Source organism: Dermacentor silvarum, chromosome 3 (assembly GCF_013339745.2).
Source record: "Dermacentor silvarum isolate Dsil-2018 chromosome 3, BIME_Dsil_1.4, whole genome shotgun sequence".
Classification (NCBI taxonomy): domain Eukaryota; kingdom Metazoa; phylum Arthropoda; class Arachnida; order Ixodida; family Ixodidae; genus Dermacentor; species Dermacentor silvarum.
Genome location: NC_051156.1, coordinates 160,241,958 through 160,260,013, shown reverse-complemented (window position 1 = coordinate 160,260,013; position 18,056 = coordinate 160,241,958). Strand labels below are relative to the sequence as shown.

General features: G+C 44.8%; 1 protein-coding gene across 1 annotated transcript; it reads left to right on the top strand.

Moving 5' to 3' along the window:
• The first annotated feature begins 3,161 nt into the window (after positions 1–3,161).
• Positions 3,162–14,903, top strand: LOC119444086 (uncharacterized). The gene is made up of 5 exons (XM_049665059.1): positions 3,162–3,213; positions 4,388–4,455; positions 6,656–6,702; positions 9,557–9,659; positions 14,720–14,903. Exons 2-5 carry the CDS (start codon positions 4,398–4,400, stop codon positions 14,848–14,850), a joined length of 339 nt encoding a protein of 112 aa, XP_049521016.1. The 5' UTR covers positions 3,162–3,213; positions 4,388–4,397; the 3' UTR covers positions 14,851–14,903.
• The last annotated feature ends 3,153 nt before the right edge of the window (positions 14,904–18,056 follow it).

Below are 18,056 nucleotides of genomic sequence, written 5' to 3'. Positions count from 1 at the left end.
GCAAGGGAAGCCCGGCGGAGCGCGCGCCAACCCCTTTCCTTCCATTTCCCTCCCCGCGACAAACCAAATGACCTTGATTGGTCGGGCGCGTCACGGCACAGCTTTCCCCGCACCTGTTCTTTCTTTCTTTCCTTCCTTTTTCTTCATTTCTTGGCCCTGGCTCATACCCGCATATCCAATGCGGGTATGCGCCACACGTAACTTTTGCATGACTACGCCGTCACCGAAATCTGTAACGTAATACAAGCTTCGCTTGAAAACGCCCTTATCCCGTGCATTGGGGGATTAAGCCGGATTGCCTCACTACGGCGTGCCTCGTAATCAAATGTTTGTTTTGGCACGTAAAACCCTGGAATTCATTCACTTAGAAAAATGTAAATAGATACGTTCCTAATTGAACAAAGATAGTTACTTTATTTAAGCATTTTTCCACGCAATGAGCGAGCAGTCCGTCTTGAAGAACATATATTTTATGAGCCACGTGCGGCAACGTTTCAAACTAGCCTGTTAAACAAGCAATTTAGTACTTGGTCAAAGTCCGCAACCTGTGCAATTCTGCAAAAAGCCAGGGAGGTGACAATGCACGGCTAACTTCAACATTTTTTTCAGAGTGATGCTCGGACGTGTACCGGCACCCAGTGTAAGTGTCTCGGTACACTCGAATTTCTCAGCGAATGTGCATATGGAAAGCACATGTATTGTAAAATGGTTCTTAACTTAGCTTTTCAGTAGGACGACATAATACGGCAAACAGAGCTAACACGAACAACGTTCATCAGCAAAAGCAATAAGCCAATTTCTGAAAATAGTTGTTCTGTTACAAGCACACAGAAGCACGTGTACATTCGATACAAATAATTAATCGTGAGAAAATAAGCTAAGCCTTAGTCTGTAGTCATATTACCAGTGGATACCTGGTGTGATATTTGCAAACGACAAACCCCTTCCACATTTAAGGTATTATCATTAAGCAAATAAAGAAAAACCATGCGCGATAACCTGCTTCGTTCTTACTATGGGTGCTGCACTATATCTGCAAGAAATTTAGGAACAACTTTTTTTTGCTATTTCACTATTTAAAATGGGCAGAACCATTGCAGTGGTTTTTTTGTATGACCACGTGCGCATATGAGCCTTCACTTCAAATCTAGGCTGTCTCGCGATATCGTTGAGACGAGGGGAGAAGTTAATTTGGCAGAAACTATTGGACAGGCGGGTTGTTGCATTTTCATAATAAAGCTTGACGCAAACACGACGACGCAAGAAGGTCACATGACAAGGCGCCTTGTTCAGTACCCTTCTTTCATCCTGCAGTTCACGCTTAGCTTTATTATGAAGAACAAGCTAAAGCTTGAAACCATCGAGGCATGCTATAAGAAAATGTGTTATCATGCGATCAATTCTTTTCTTGCAAGGTGAACTTGAGATCCGAAAACATTTTTTTTTCTTGTATGCCTATCAGGCTCCGGGTAAATAATTATCAACAATGAAAGACCGATGGAAACTTCACACTATTGTTCAGAGTTTCAACGTATGTCGCTTCCGGAATAAATTTAGTAGGAAGATGGCGCCTGCGCTGTCTGTAGACTTTCTTGTATAATTTCTTCGTTCTTGGTGCCATTGTACGCACTAAACTTCAATAGAATTGACTCTTGGCCTAGGTGGTTCTTGCTGAGTGACATAATGCCACGTAATTGTCGTCGTCTTTGTGTTTCTTTTACCTTCTGTGTGCGCTTTTTCCGGCAATTATAGCACTAAGCATTGCATGCATTCTAACAGCACATAAAGCTACCAGTGCGTTAACACCTGCTGTGAATTTATGGAGTTAACGCAACGAAAGTGTTGTGGCATGCTTTCCCGCGGAATACAAGTAGCGTGTGACCAATCATGTGCATGGTTTTTAAAGAAATTAACCATAGCTTGAGAATTATTAGCAATGACCTTGGTGTTTCGATACTTAATGACGCCGTATATACTCGCTGTATGAGCATAACAACATTTCTCCACTCTTTAATATGACGCAATAGTTCAGCGGAAACCCACTAGGTGGAAAGAAGTAATTAAAATGAAAAGTGAAACATAGACGGAATCGTAGCAGTTGCTACTAAGGAATCCCATACAGGTTCCTCAAAAGAAAAGCCTCCCAGTTGAACAAAAATTTGTCCTGGTCAGGGACTTGAACCCGGGACCACCGCATTTCGGGGGCAGCCGCTTTGCCATCTGAGCTAACCAGGCGGCTAGCAGATGGTCGGGCGAAGTCGAATTCATCAACAACTCGAAGCAAAGGCAAGTGTCTGACGTAATAGTTCAGCGGAAACCCGCTAGGTGGAGAGAAGTAATTAAAATGAAAAATGAGACATCCACCCAATCATAGCAATTCCTTAGTAGCAATTGCTACGATAGGGTGGATGTCTCATTTTCTATTTTAACGCTTCATTATATAAAAACAAGTATAATTTAGACCAATGCAGGCAATGTATGATAAGTAATGTTCAGTTTCTTTAAAAAGATTGTGGAATATATGTTTACACATTCTTCATTTGCTTCTTAGCTTGGTGTATTTGGTTGTATTATTGTAACTGCGTATTTACACAATTTGCTTGTGCTGAACAAATTGCAAAATTGTGTTAGCCATCACGAGCTTCACACATCTGAGAACTGTGGTTGTTAGCATGAAATAAAAAAAAGCGCTTATAGCTTCTAGCAATGAACGCGCCTAGGGCTAGCTAAATGTGTGCGCTGTTTATTCATCTACGTTGCGTTGTTTAATATTAGATTTTGGCAAAGTAACTGCCTGCTATATGCTGAGGAAGTAACAGCAGATTTTAACACCCCGAAAGTGCGAGTGCATACATAATATCGCGGGGAAGCTCGCAGGGCCCACCACGATCATAATTATTGCAGGTTATACAGGACTTCGGGACATACGCATAATTGGGCAGTAAACAAAACGCTGGGTTGACCACTGCGTAAAGAGTTGAAGAAGTACGCAGCTGCGTGGCTGGCACGTAATAAAGGCATGGAATGAGAAATTAGGCAGTTGCCTTGATTTTCTCGTGCACTCGTTCTGAATGAGAAATAACAGGAAAGTCATTTTCCTCCTTTCTTGTTTTCTGCTCTAGAAGATTGCATGCGGAACTCTTTATAAAAGACGCTTTCGTCAAACGGGATGAGGTAGCTACGAGCTCCGTCGCAGTTCGGCCGTTCACTAAGGTAAGTTGACTTCTGCGTTCTGCTGAAACTCTGCTCCTCACAAAGGTGAATCTGCCAATTAATAAGACATTTTGTTTATTTTATCTATTTATTCATACTGTCAGCCCTTGACTGGCTATTACAGGAGTGGAATTAATATACATAAACAGAGGAGTGGCATTATAGTGCACTTGGGACTATGCACTAAAAAAGGTATGCGAGAATAAGAATACGCAAGTAACAATATGCGAGACATCGTGGCACGTGGAAATGTTTTACAGCGAAGGTGCATAGGGATAGGGTTTCGTGTGAATGAAATGAATGAATAATTTTTTTGTTCTCCGTCAACGTCAACAAAAATGTGAGCCGATCCTGGTGATTGTGCAGAAAGGGTCCATGCGCATAGCACATACTCCGGTGGACTCCGGGTGGTGGGCTCCGGGACGCGCCGTTGAACTACCCTTGTCACACCTGGGACATAAAGGGGTCCCAGGCACAAGGGTAAGAACGTATACTGCGATCGGATCTTAGCCCAAAAAGGCGACCCGCGTCGGCCATGTCTACGTTCGCACCGCCCTCTTTTTGTCGGCGTTCCAAGCGCTTGCGTATCTAGTTTCCTTTCCTTCCGCTCTCCCGTGGTAGCGGTGCCGTCGAAACGTCAGGCGTGTCTTGTTTCCTCCGGCTCCTCGGGGCGGCGCTCCCGTCGGCCACGCAAATGTATATAAACAACCAGAAATACAAGTTGCCTTTCACTTGGCGTTTTGTGCACGACCTTGATTGGTGGTGTTAACCGCCAACAGCGACGATTGCATTTTGTCTCTAATCCTGCCGTCGCTATTCGTAGGCGCGTTGCTCCTCCGGAATCCGGGCTATACGCGAATATGATGGAAATAACATAATAATAACAGAGGTGATACGAGACTGTGTGTACGTACCTGTCATCACGATGACCACCGATCAAGACAATAAATGTTTATACCTTTCTTCAAAATTTTGTGTCACCGCTGTGTCGTGTGCTAAACAGCTTCGCTGGTCATCCACCTTCACGGAATAGAATGGCTCATGTTTTTTTTTTGTATTTTGTCATCTAGTTTAGCTTCTGGTACACAGTCCTCTCTCTGCACGCTATGGAAAGTAATGTAAGAAGTTTGTTGAAACATTCAAAAGACAATTAAATCTGCATTTTATTTTCTAGACCTGGAACCATGCATCTCGGAATAAAGACCGGTTACTTAATGCTACTCTTCGCAGTTCTTGTTACTGGTGAGTGTTTTGTTTTCTCTCTTGTTGACAGCGGTCTTCTGCAGTAATTCGGACACGAGCTGCGCTGCTAACCTACTAACGCTGTCGCTGCGCAAATGTTATCGCTGCATTGGTTTTATTTAAATGAGTAACGGCATGGCACCTCATTCCGCAGTTGTCAAAAATGAGCCAGCCTAATTTCGGTCAGTTCAATGCATTTCATGTTGAATAAAATAAATGGTAAACAAATATAGCATATTTTTCTGGTCGACATGCCGCCGTTCCTGACGGCGTAACTATATGTTGAAAGTAATTGGTATATAAATACGACCTTACGCCGAATGACGAACTCGAAACCCTGCAATGGCGCCTGAAAAAGCGCGGTAGTAAATATAATACAGAACTATCCCGGCCATATGGGTGAGTATTTGGCACAAACAAGTACAGCCCTTGATTGGTCATTCTTCTGGTTGTCTGACTTATTGTCTTTCAAGGCACACAAGTTCGTCAGCTATAAGAAAAAACGGTCAAGTTTGCACTCGGTCGTGCAGAGCTTAGGCACAGCGAAACTGTCGATCCTCAAGTCTTACTGGCTGCTACTGCTAGGTATTAACTTGGTTCCTGCTAGGTCCTAACTTGGTTTAACTTAACTACTCATGTCGGAAGGTATTCTCGAGCTATCATTTTCGGAGGTACCTTCCCTTCCGCGACATTTCACGTGACTAGCGCTGGACGCGTCGGCTCCTACGAGCGACAGCGTTCCTGGCATGCCACTTAGGCAGGTAGGCTAACCAAGGCTGGCACAGTGCCAAAACGCTGTTGCTCGTCGACGCCGAACGCATTGGAAGCTAGCCACTCGATATCAATCGGCCAGCCTTTTTTTTTCTCCTGGCTCAGCGCGCCGTGGAGAGAAGGGAAGCCGGGGGTCGGGAAGGGAGGGAGCTTTGCGAGGAGGAGACCACGTGCGCGCATGCACGTGGTCTCCTCCTCCTTCTCCTGGTTGCCATGGCTACGTCACGGCAGTTTCTTGGTACGAACCACAAACTACGGCTGGCTTAAACAGCTTCGCTGTTAAACACATTGGTGAGAACCTAAGAATTACAAAGAAGCTCCAACCACAGAAACGTAGTGCACCTACTCTACACATCTGAAAGAGAGCTGAACCAGCAGGAGTCGGCTCGCAGCTTAATAACTTTGGTCGGTTAACGTAAACGCTAGGCCAATTAGAAAATAAAAGCTAGTTGTTTCAAGATAAAATATCACCTTTGGCTGAGCATTGACGTAAGGATGCCCTGCAAAAAATATGCCCAGTCGTTCAGGTTTCATCCTGATTCCAACGAAACAAAGGCCGATCAGTGAGGAGAGAATAGTTGATTGAAGCACGCTTAACCGCTTGACGTCAGGTAAATAGGCGAACTGGCTGGCGCATACTACAGTTGTGCGCGTGCCTACAGGTGAATGAATTTCTTTTGATCTATGCAAATCTTTGTTTAAATTTGAAAGCGTACGTATAACCCTGTAATTCTTATGTTGTCAACGACTATAGGTGGTCGACCAATAGCTCCGCATATGAGTTCTTTCTTTTCTGAAACGTAGCGTCGTTCTTTAAGCCCGCTTTATATAAGTTCAGCATTAGGACGCCGTCCCTTTCCTTACAGGATACAGATTCTGCAAAGTGCCTTCCTGTTTCTCTGCTCTTCCTTCAATAATTCTTTGCTGCTTAATCCCAGCAATGCCTTCTCTTCCGTACCTGTCTATAATCTCTATAGTTCATCAATTATCTCACTGCTTGCTTTACTTCTTCCTTTCGTTCTGCCTTATATGCAACCGTTGCATAAACGTGTTTTCTTTTCTCTCTCTCTCTCTCTCTCTCTCTCTCTTTAGCGCCATCATGACTGCCTTACCTGCACGTTCATTTTTTGTCACCTGCCCAACTTGCTGCTTCACCGGGTGGTGTTTTGGGCACTGCAAGAGTTTATTGCACGCAGTAGGATAGCTCCTACACATACTTCAGCAAAGTTAGGCACGCAAAGCTGACTTTGCCGTAGGCATGCTGAAAGTGACTGTTACAGAAACATTTAATATGTATTCTATGCTGCATGTAAAGCTGCTTTGCAAAGTGAGCTGCCCTACGTGCAGCTTAAGGCGTTTTCACAAATAAATATTCTATGAGCTTCATTTGCAAACACGTTGATGGATTCTATGATTTTTTATTATTCAGGAACGAGGACTGAGGAAAGTGTTAACAGGTGCCACGAAGATGCGACGGTGAGTTCAATATGACAGCAATGAATAGCTTACTGGTTTGAAAAGAGATCCGGCTCCTGTGTTAGTTTTATAAATCAGCAAGGGAATACATACTCGCGCAGTTATCCTTTTATGTAAGGTAATTGTTCTCCTCATTCGGTCAAAAGCAAGTGTGTTTTTTTTTCTTTGTTTTAAGTCCCGAGACTAAATTGTTTGCAACACTCGTCTTTTTCTTGACGTAGTTGGCAAGAAAGTTATAGAAACGACTTGTATTGAGAAAAACATGAACATTGTGCTATGTAATGCGCAGTACGCAGTAGGTTATAAAGAAATTCTTGCTGAAGTCATTTTATTTGGAAGGCACGTTGTTTTCATTGACTTCAACCTTTCGTTGCGTCAGACATTTTGTTTATTTTTCGTGTTCTTCTCTAGAATTTCTGAAAGAACCGTAATGTGGCGCGGTGAAAAGTAACCAGAATTTAGCGAGGTATAGATGCCCTCTTACGTAGCTGCGCAAGGCACCGCCTGTTGCCTTCTGAAGGCATGTGCAAACGTCAGTACCCAGCTAGAAATGCAGAACGGTCGGTCTTGTGAAATCGCCCTCGTATTGGTGTTGGTGGGCGAGTCGGGTTTTTTCGTCGGTATGTAAAGAAGAGGCTGAAATTCCGTATATGCAGTGACACCGGCGATGCGATGACTGCAGAGTGCACTGTAATGTGTTACATTGGGGCAACCGACGGGTGCATGTGCATGCTTTTGCATCAGGCACAATCCAATGGTGAATTAAACGTTTCTTCAAGCTTTCTGGCGACTCCCATTGTAATAGTGCAGATTTAAGTCACCAAACCAAGAACTCATTGCTTTGATTGCTAAAGCTGTCTCGTGTAATGTGTCCTACCACAGCATCACCACTATCGCCTAATCACTACATGATATCACCTGTATTACACAGCGCGAGCACTTCTGCGCCGTGGGTAAACGTGTACGTACCGGGGTCTGTACAGCGGGGGTTATGTCACCTTGACATGAAAGGAAATACAGCACACATATCTTTCACGCCCTGAAGGACCAACTCTATCGCCTTTCTCCAAAAAATCATCCGGCCTAATCTTGCTTTTTAGTAGCGCTCCCCTGCCTTACGATGATCGTGATCGTGATATTTAATGACACACCCTTTGAAAGTGAGTACCAACCAACAAACAACCACCTAACCTTCTTGAGCTAATTAGGTTTTGCTATTACTGTTACAGTCTAACATTTTACCTATCTCCATACGATCTTGTAAACTGTCCTGTGCATGCAACAACCCCGCACCCAAGTGTTCCCTGCTTTTTTCCACGAATACTCCAAACACCTCTTGCTTATCTCTACCGCTGACCGATCAACGGTCCCATCAGCCTTTAATTCGGGCGCATCTGATAGGTGGACGTCTTCTGCGGTTGAGGTTGAATTTGACTACATCGGCATTCCATTACAATGTGCTGCGCTTCGTCCGGACGTTTTCCTGAGGCAGACAGATTCCTCACCCTCTTGGGAATATTTCCATCCGGTATGTTTTTTGTCTCAAGAAACAAACTCGGGTCTCAGAAAGCAAGACAATGTCCACAGCTGTGCGACACACACGGCACCTCCGAGAAGTTATACTGAGCGACGATAACGTCCGCTTTTTTTTTCAGTTTCTCAGCACTCTTATTTAGGTTCCTATAAGAGGCCGTCTCGCATGTAAAGAGAACGCTACTCGCAATCGCATTTCCGCACGAGCAAGGACGACCTTTCTGTAAATGTGCGAAAGTCGTGCAGTTTATGAGTGCATTGCCTGCCTAATGAGCATCAATGTACTTGTTCTCTTATCTCAACCTTTCATTAGCCCTCTCGATGCAATCAACCCCACCGCGCATATCCTCCGCGTTTGTATCACATACTGAAGCACTAAGGTTACCCCTACCTTGTATTGCATAGAACATTTTAAATGCTCCTCAATGTGGGCCCCTCAGCCGCAATAATATCATGTGGCACTGACGAAAATTGAAGTGCTTCAACTTCATGTAGCGTAAAAATTCTCAGTGAGAAAATTACAGGTTTATTTTTGAGAAATCCAAACATTCTGTTGATATAGCAAGGGAATGAAATTAATCAGTTTAATTTTATGAATTTTTAAAAACTCTCCTCACTTATTCTGTTATAATGAGTGATGTGCGAATTGCTGGATGTGGATTGTTCCCCAATCATAGGTTGCCGTACACAAGACGGCAACGTTTCATTGACGGCACTAGGCTCCCAAACAGTGAAGATGTAGGAGCAGAGACACAGTGCCGAGGATAGAAGAACCACCGTACGCTCTTTCATTATATTCAATTCTCAGTCGAGGTCCGCTATCTTGTGTCGGTCAAGGAAAATGTGTGAGGAAGCGCACGCGCAAAGTATTCCAATCCCTTATAAGGTGCGGACATTACCTTCCATTCTAAATTTATATATTACTCGTTTACTTAATCCTCTTTGTCACTTTTATTAGTTGCTACTCAGTTTTATTACTTTCATGAAAAAGCTCAATTTCCCAATTTTCATTCTAAGGAGGAAATATGTGGTGCCGCGAACCAACCAGAAGCTGGACGTATGTAAACAAGAAACTGGATTATGTTCCCAGTTTGATGCCTCTTTTCTTACCTTTTACATTTCTGTAGTGTTCGAACAAGCATCCCTGAATATATTCGGTCTGTCCAGGCACCCTGGACAGGCCGCATAGTAACCCAGAAATTTCGAGTTGGCAGTACATGTACCGATTTGTGGTTAGTAAAGAGAACCTTATCTCAGGCGTTTTACGAACCTTACGCTGATTCAAAAAGAAATTACACGCGATGTCTACGTCTTTCTCCAGAGCGCGAAAGAGGTGCAGACAGAAGAAGAACGGGGGTGCCGTGACCGATCACACCGTGACCAGAACCGCTTCCTGGCTAACAAGCATGGTGCCATGCAATCTGGTAAGAGCTGCTTCATGGAAAAGAGTACCTGTGAGTCTAGTGTTGTGGTGCTTCAATTCAGGGTCGGTGATTGGTCCGTGTAATGCAGTAAGTTCTTCTGCACTGCTCCCAATAGCAAGCAGCCCCAAAGATGTTAACCGTTCCAGTCGCAGTCAAGTGAATGGGCTTGATAAGTTTTACAGGGCTGCACAAGCGAAACGAAGTTGAAGCATGTATCACGCGCTGTAGTAGTTCTTGTAAACGTTTATTCCATGAAAGGGATTGAAGGGTAAGTGGGTGAGGCCCTCAGTCTAGGGCTTGCCACTGGCCTTAGCGGCTGGCCGGGCATGCTCGAGATGGCTCTCCCGTTCGATACTAACAAGCCAGGTCTCCCACTACCTGTTTCTGGGTATTTGCCCTAGTTTGGGGGAATTGATATTTGGGGGCCGCGAATCGCACTCCCACGTAATATGGGCAAGAGTGGGCAGCTCTCCACACCATGGGCAGATGTCAGGGTATTGTGTGGCGCTTATACGTATGGTGTTGTCGGTATAGATTTGTGTACGTGCTCGTTTGTAGTCGGCGCCAGTAACGACCCTATTCACCGGTAAGGTTCGGGTGTGGATTACTAAATTTTTGGCAGTCACGTCGTTGGATTTCCGAGACGTCACGTGAGTTTGTTAGAGGTTCGTCGATAGGACTCGTCGACGCTCAAATGTGAAATGTGCGAGCTAGCCGATCCTCCCTTTAGTTTCCCTCTAGTCCCGTGTGTGCTAGGCACCACACGATGACATGTTCTTGTAAGCCATGTCTTAAGGCCGCCTTAGGAATGTTTCTAATTAAATAGAGGTGGCAGGCAACTTGGGAGTCTGTTAGTACCAAGGCTGACTCTCCTCTCCGGTCTTTATCCTTGATGACTAGGGCGATTGCTACCGCCTCTGCCGTACTGGCTGATTTTGCTTTGGTAGAGGCTGTAGCTGTCCCGTTTTTAACAGCGGACTTGTTTAAGCCGATCGTTAGTCTGTAACGTGCGAACAGAAACTGTGGGCCGATCCTGGCGGTAGTGCAGAAAGGGTCCAAGCGCAATGGCACATGCCCCTGTGACCAGCGAAGTGAGCGTGGCTAAGTCGGGCTAAGCATGGTTTGGACTACTTAAGCTTAGTCAGTGATCGATAGCGAATCGATAGCCAATCAATAGCTAATCGATATCGATCAATAATCAATAAATTTTGGAAAATGATGGGGATGACTTGGTAGTGCTTAGCCCAGCCCAAATACGTGGTCAATACCTTGCGATAGAAAATCGATAGCCAATCAATAGCCGACCGATCATCGATGAATATTTAATAAATTCCGGAAAATGCTGGGAATGACTTCGCAGTTCTTACCCTAGCCCATATACGTGGCCAATATACCTTGCGATAGCCAATCAATAGCTAATCGATGATCTATCAATAATAAATGCCGGAAATTGCTGGGGATGGCTTGGTGGCCTAGCCCAAAAGCCAGGACTAGTTAGGTGCCCATCAGCTCCGCTGTCTCTTTAGAATTGCGCCTCCCGTGCAAGCTTTTTTTTGTGTGCTGATTCTTTCTCTATTCTGCGCGCTTTTCTGCTTCACCGCGTCTTTAAAAATGTGCTTCAATAACGACCTTACTACGCCAGGTTTGATCGACGGTTTTTCTGGTGGCAGTTGCACGCTGGCTTGCTGTATTTGAGAGGGTAGTTATGCGAAAATGCTTGTCTAACGATACCGCATATAGCCATATTTGGCCTATTACAATTAGCCACCTTATCAACATCAGCTTTTGCAATATCCTTGTGTCGAAAGAAAGAACACATAATGGTGCAATTACCATGAGATATCGCATGAAAGTAGAAAATTTTACTTAGAAAAATGCTTCTTTTTGCATGCAGATAGAGTTGAAACATAACAGTAAAATTCCCCAATGTTAATGACGCTATTCGTGTAGGCAGTCCAGGTATGCTACACATAATAACTAAGATTCATGCCATCGAAAAGACAGCCAGAAGGGCACGTAGAGCCAGCACAGACGATGCACCACGAGGTCGTCGAACATTGTCTAACGCAGAACCAGGCAGAGATTTAGTGTTTCATTAGACTGACTAATGCCTAGCAGATCACTTTTCGTAATAGTTGATGTTTCGTTGATTCTATTTCCGCATTTTTCAAATATTATCGGAGTTGACGGTACGTATAATGCCTTGCTCAATTATGCATGGAAGTACTCCATGCACATACCAGTAGAGTCTGGTTTATGCGTCAAAATACATTATTTAAAAACTGCACTGCACAAGTGCGCGATGCTCTAAATGAATTCAAAACTAAACTGCTCATTACACCAACCCCATTTTTTGGATGTTACGATGAAAATTGTTTTTTTATTTAGAATTATAGGATCACCAGGAATTTACTGCCAAAATTATTCTCTTCTGTCAATATACAAGATGCTAAATATGACATGAACAACACTGTATTGAAACTAATTAAACAGCGTAAAATAGTTTTTACTGAATTTTAAGTATACTCGTTGTGTTTTAGACGCAGACGCATTATTTATTCGGTTCAGTTTTTCTTCATTTTCTTAAAAGTTAGTATTCAAAAATTTCTTGAGAGCTCTACAAATATGCTTTTAACTGAGCACCCGTAATATGTGTGTGCAATGCGATGTAATAGAAATTAGCCACCGTAATGATGCTTAATCCAAGTTTTTTTTTTACCTACAAAATTTTACCAAATTGGCAGCGCATCCATCCTTTGCAGATGATGAGCGACGTTAATTACATTCGCAATCTACGTTATTATGAATGTGCAATTCGTTATGAAATGTTTTATATGCTACGATCATTGTTATGAAGAGCGGTGCATACCCTGCGGCATATGCCCTGAGACCCAATTTGGTGTCGAAAAGCTTCATTAAAGAGCGACTATGCACAGCGACTCGAGTTGGCATAAAAGAGTTTCATCGAATAGCAGAACGTGCCCAGTATCACCAGCTCAGTGGTCCAAGTCGGTCCGAACGTTGGTTTCGATCTCGGTTACCTGAGCGCAGCAGCCCAATGACATCATAGCGCATACCGCAATTTGCACAATGTCGCTGGTTTGTTCGCAAGGCGTGTCCGCTTGAAAATTAAAAGGAAGAAACCAGTTTGCGGGAGTTCATCCCAACAGTGTGCTAGGAAATACATTGTTGTTCCAGTTATTTTATTGCGTTAGCATTCTTCGGGTACTTCGCACACTTTCCGGGAATCTGGTTTGTATGTATCCAACAATTTCCCGCGCACCTGGATCACATGGGTAGTCAGTCCATGGTCGAATGGTTGCCGCTCTTCAACGAACATCTTTCGCGCCGACTTGGTTCCTGTAGTCGCTTCTGGCCTTCAATGAACCTCGGTGATGCCAACTTCAATCACTGTGCTAGTACGTTTGTACCACTCTTCAATAAACGTCTTTGACGACAACTGTGCTAACTATCTATATGGCCCTGGGAATGTGCCACTCTACAACGTTGAGTAAGACCCCTTAAATTTCTTCGATGCTGAGTGTAATCGAACCCACGTCACAAGGGTCGCTCAAGGACAGCAACCGGACGCTATAGCAGGTTGCGCTACAAATGCACTGGCTGTGTGCCGAATGCGATGAACCTCTCGCGAAACTGGGTCACTGAGTTTGTGCCACTGGGTGTGCGGCTAGCGAGTGAACAATTCTCAGCGTCGCAGGCACCGGCACGCCACGCTTCTCGTCTCGGAGAAAAGGCGCACATTCTCGGCAGCGTCACTAGATGGCATAGCGAGTCCAGAAATACGGTCCCAGCATGACGCATTTCTCCGCTTTCGTACGCACCGGCAGGTGCGTACGAAAGGTGCGGCTGCACGCGGCCTTTTCAGGTGCGGCTGCACGCGGCCTTTTCAGGTGCGGCTGCACGCGGCCTTTTCAGGTGCGGCTGCACGCGGCCTTTTCAGGTGCGGCTGCACGCGGCCTTTTCGGAGGCCGCGTGCAGGCTTCGCGCTGGCGGCGCTACAAGGAACCGAGTGTTTTTAGGGCATCGCGAAAAAGGAGTCCCGGCGCCGCACACGCCTAATGCATAACTTCTTTTTACGGTGGCAAAAGGTTGCGTCGCTATAATGACCCAATGCTAAACGCATTACCTTCGACAATCACCGTAAGATGGGCCATGCCGAAATTTACTGATTCAATGCATAGAGATGCGCGCTGCTAAAAAAAATGTAAGCGGAACAACAGTGCATATTTGCTGCAAGTCTCACGGTGCCGTTCTTGAAACCGGTGCCGTCTTCAGAAAGAATTCCATGTGGATACGCCTTCGGAATTAACCAGCTGCAATTTGTAAACTGCAATACGTGTCGTGTCGTCAAAACGTTTGATGCGAAGGCGTCAAATGGCTCATTGAGCGAAGAAGCCAGCGTCTGTCACCTGTAGGAGCGAAACAGCGCCTAATTTCCCAGTGGCTGCGACGCCACGTCACGGGCATGCCTCGACGGAGCAGAGTGAGCGAAAGGAAACACCTGCTGCTGTGATATTGCTTGAGAGCAGAGTGCTATTGCCGCGACGCCACGTCACCCTCGCTTCTCGCTCTCAGAAGCCTGTGTTATCGGCGCGTCCCTTGTCCGCGCAAGCTCTCGCCTGCGTCCTAACTGCGCCTCGGTCAGGCAAAATCAAAACGCGCCAAGCGTCTCCACGTGCTCGCTTGCCCGCGAGGAGTTCATAACTCGATGATCGCTCAGCAGCGTCCAATTTGACAGTAATTCTTTCGCATTCACAACTCATAAGTGCTTAGGTGTCATTGGATTTTATTCTACATATTTTTATGTAGTCAATCACGCACTTTGAATTCTTGTGCAAGAAGTGTCCACCTGTTTCGAAAATTGAGCTCAACAAAAAAGAATTTTAAAAAACACCCCGGGCGATTTTTGAATTTTTTTAAGCAACACTTGGTACTTAACAATTTAGAACTCTCATTGAAGCAGCGCTTGAATGTGAACTGTTTACAGAATGAAAAAAAAAAACTTTTGAGATGAAGTTCTCATTATCCCTTTTTTAAAGGCGAAGTATACCCCGAAGAGGACCGGGTACTTGAACAGATCTTTTCTATGGGCAGGAAAGTGAAGCCGTATATCCCGTTCGTCAATCGACGACCGAGGAAAGAGCGTCAAGGAAGCACTTCGTGCAATTAGGTGTGATTAATTGGTGTACCTAAGTGAACAATAAAGAGTGCACGTCTCACAGCATAGACATGTTGCCGGTGTCCTGCTGCTGTTGTTAAGAAGGCCTCTACGGAAGCGCCATGGCTTAGGCGCTTTTCTGTCGTGCGCTTTGCGCTCTTCAATATCGAGTGCTTTCTGCTGAGCGATGCAAGAAGATATAAAAAAGGTTGACAAGCAAGAACAATTAAATATGACTTTTGCAAAAATAGTCTAACGTTCATCCCGATACACGAAAGCCCAATGTTTAAGAAGTAGAACGTTATAAAGTTATGTTGTGGCAACATAGGGCTATCTTTGTAATTATCGAAATAATAATGAGATTCTACATCTGGCGAATGTATTATCATATTACAAGTAGAAAGTTATGAAATTGCATTGTGGCAACATGGGGATATTTTTCTAATGATCCATAAGGTCATCAGAGATTCTACATCTGGCGCACGTGCTACGCTAATTAAGATACTGCTGTTCTTCTCCATGTGGTAAGTATTGGAACCTTTATACGTGGTAGTGTTACACGGAGCAAAAGGAATGCTTCTACCAATTGTCAGCTGCACCAAACACTCGCATCACTACATTGGGTGTTTCATGTAATTAAAACCCAACTAGAAAACTAAAATGGTGCTCCTTAGACAAATGAGACCAATTCTGTATTGTTCGCAGTCATCTTGAGTTACTTATAATCATTTTCGACGCGTAGCTAGTTAATTGGGTAAGTCAATAAACCTACACAATTAACTAATTTCTGTTCAAACAAAATAGAGCATTCTGAAAAACAAAAGCACTCATTAGGGTGTTTTTTCGACGTTATCTCTTACGTGGCTGTTTTCTTGGCTCTGAATAAAGGAAGCGAAGTATAAACAAAGTTACGCTCTCACGCGTCTATATGGCAGCGTTCGCGGTCGTATTTCGAAAGGACAAAGCCTGTATACACATCGCAAAAGAAAAGCGAGCGCCATCGGCATCCTGTCTAACTCAGCGCCTTTGATTTGAAGAAAAAGAATTTCATCGCCATTCTAAATGATAAGTGATACAGGCCGGCGCTGCACATTGATGCAAACATACTTGTCCGAGCTTCTCTTTTGTTTTCTGTGTGCGTGTTTATTTCTTTAAGATAGGCACGAGCGATTCAGCTGTTTCGAAATGCGATTGAGAGCAATGCCATGGAGAGGCATTGCTATATGAGAAATTCGCTTCACAGTCCGAGTCGCGAGGGCTTTCTTTGCATGTGGACTGCCTGTCGCGTACAAATGGTAGTCTGTTATATACATAGCTATGCATACACGGCCCGTTAACACTGTATGCGTGGGCGTACAACCAGTTTTTTTTTTTTTGTTCGTTGGTCTCTTTTTGCATTACTGCAATTTAGTCGGGAACAATCTGGGGGGTGGTATCATCTGAATCGGTGAAAGCACTGCGTGCTCGAGCAAAACGTTTTGCATATGCCTAGAAGCAAGGCGTGGCTGAGGAGCATCCGCCGTTCGCGCGCGCACGTAGACAATGCGGAACTCGATTATTCGACACAATTTTTTTACCTCAGAAGCTGTTTTTCTCCAGGTTTCCCGCAGACTTCTTTCAGATACGAAGTAAAACTAGGTCATCGTTCAAGGCCATGGCAACCGGCCTAGCTGCTCGCTTCAGGTTAAACGGGTAGCCATGTCAAACCCAACTGCCCCCTCAAGGGAACTGAATGGTAGTGTATAGTTTCGTTACCCTTCACTTCACTTTTGTAGCAATTTTCGGGTGTTATCTTAACTGCTATGGGTATTGCCCTCGCTTTGGTGCGAGATTCCAGCTCGTGTGTTTAATGCCAAGAGCTCTTCGTTCAGAGCCTCTTTCTGTCCCTTGCGAAAGGTTTAATAAATCAACCTTTGATTTAGTGTTGTTGCGAGGTAACCTCAAGAACTGGAACTCCGAAGCGCAACACTAACCACTGCCGCCTTGCGTGCATTTCTTTTTATAAATTAAAAAGCCGCCATGCCGACTATCTTGGAACGCCACCACATATTCGCGAAATTTCAGATGCATTGCAGGGGCTTCTGCACGCTACCGTCCACTTTCTTTTTAACGCGCTAAAGTCACAATATAGGTGCCCAGGACTACAAAAAAGCACTAGCTGATAAAATTTGCAGCTCCACGTCACGTTTCGTCATTCTGATGAAAACGCCAAATTGCATTTTGCAAAACTTCCGTTTCCCGGCGCAAATTTTAAAACACGTCACCTCTCGACAGCCAATCACAGAGGCAACATGCGGATAATGGCGGCCGTGCAGCCGCCATGCATGTTACTGTGGCTAGACTGGTCGAGAATGTAGCCTCTGGTGGCGGAACGTGCAGTGAGTTCGCAGTTTCGTATCATCCTGAAACTCCTAGTTTCGTATAAAACGCGCATGTGTCTAGGCGGCGCGGCGCGGAGCACACATTGGACTATAGAGGGGTCGGTTTTCGCGCCACCGGTCGTAACATGATGAACCTGGCGTCGCCAACCTCCACCGACCCATTCGCTTTAAAGATATCAATGTTTCCACCTTCAATCTGAATTAGATCAAAGTGAACATCACTAGAACCTATAGTGAATATCTTGTGTGAATTACAGTATTACATTGTTCAGATCATTGCAATATACCCATTAATATTAAAGACGTTTTTTTTTTGCACGTTCTGTCCCACTCGGTGAAATCAGTCTTCGCAAATACAAAAGTCACCAATCAAGACTCGCACCGACAATTATCGAGTCCATCACTGCAAAGAAACTTCCGATAGCGCGTCATCCTCCACAGCCCGGTAGCGTCGAAACAACCTTGTGTTCAGGCTGTGGACACTGCCACTGATGCTCTGCAGAACGTATGATGAACTCCGTCCGACTGACATAACCCTCCGCGAAATGCTGCGAAGGGCTCTCCCGATCCTAGACGTCGGGGGGTCGTAGAGCAGCACGCGCACATCGGTTGTGCTTGACTGGTTGTTACGACGGTCCTTTGCTTCCTTCTTCTTTCGCACCTCCATTTCCGTCTTCTTATTCTTGACGTCACCGAAGACCAACTTCACCTCGATTGCGTCCTCCGGCGGCATCCCTTTCGTCCGCTTCTTGGAACTCTTCGTTTCCTTCTCATTTCCATTACTCTCATCCTCCTTCTTGTCCTTCCTTTTTTTCTTGAATTCTTCACCCTTCGTCT

Coding starts and splice junctions, on each gene's coding strand:
- LOC119444086 (XM_049665059.1), top strand. CDS start 4,398: ATGCATCTCGGAATAAAGACCGGTTACTTAATGCTACTCTTCGCAGTT. Junction 6,703..9,556: donor GGTGCCACGAAGATGCGACG/GTGAGTTCAATA, acceptor GTCTTTCTCCAG/AGCGCGAAAGAGGTGCAGAC. Junction 9,660..14,719: donor GCATGGTGCCATGCAATCTG/GTAAGAGCTGCT, acceptor CCTTTTTTAAAG/GCGAAGTATACCCCGAAGAG.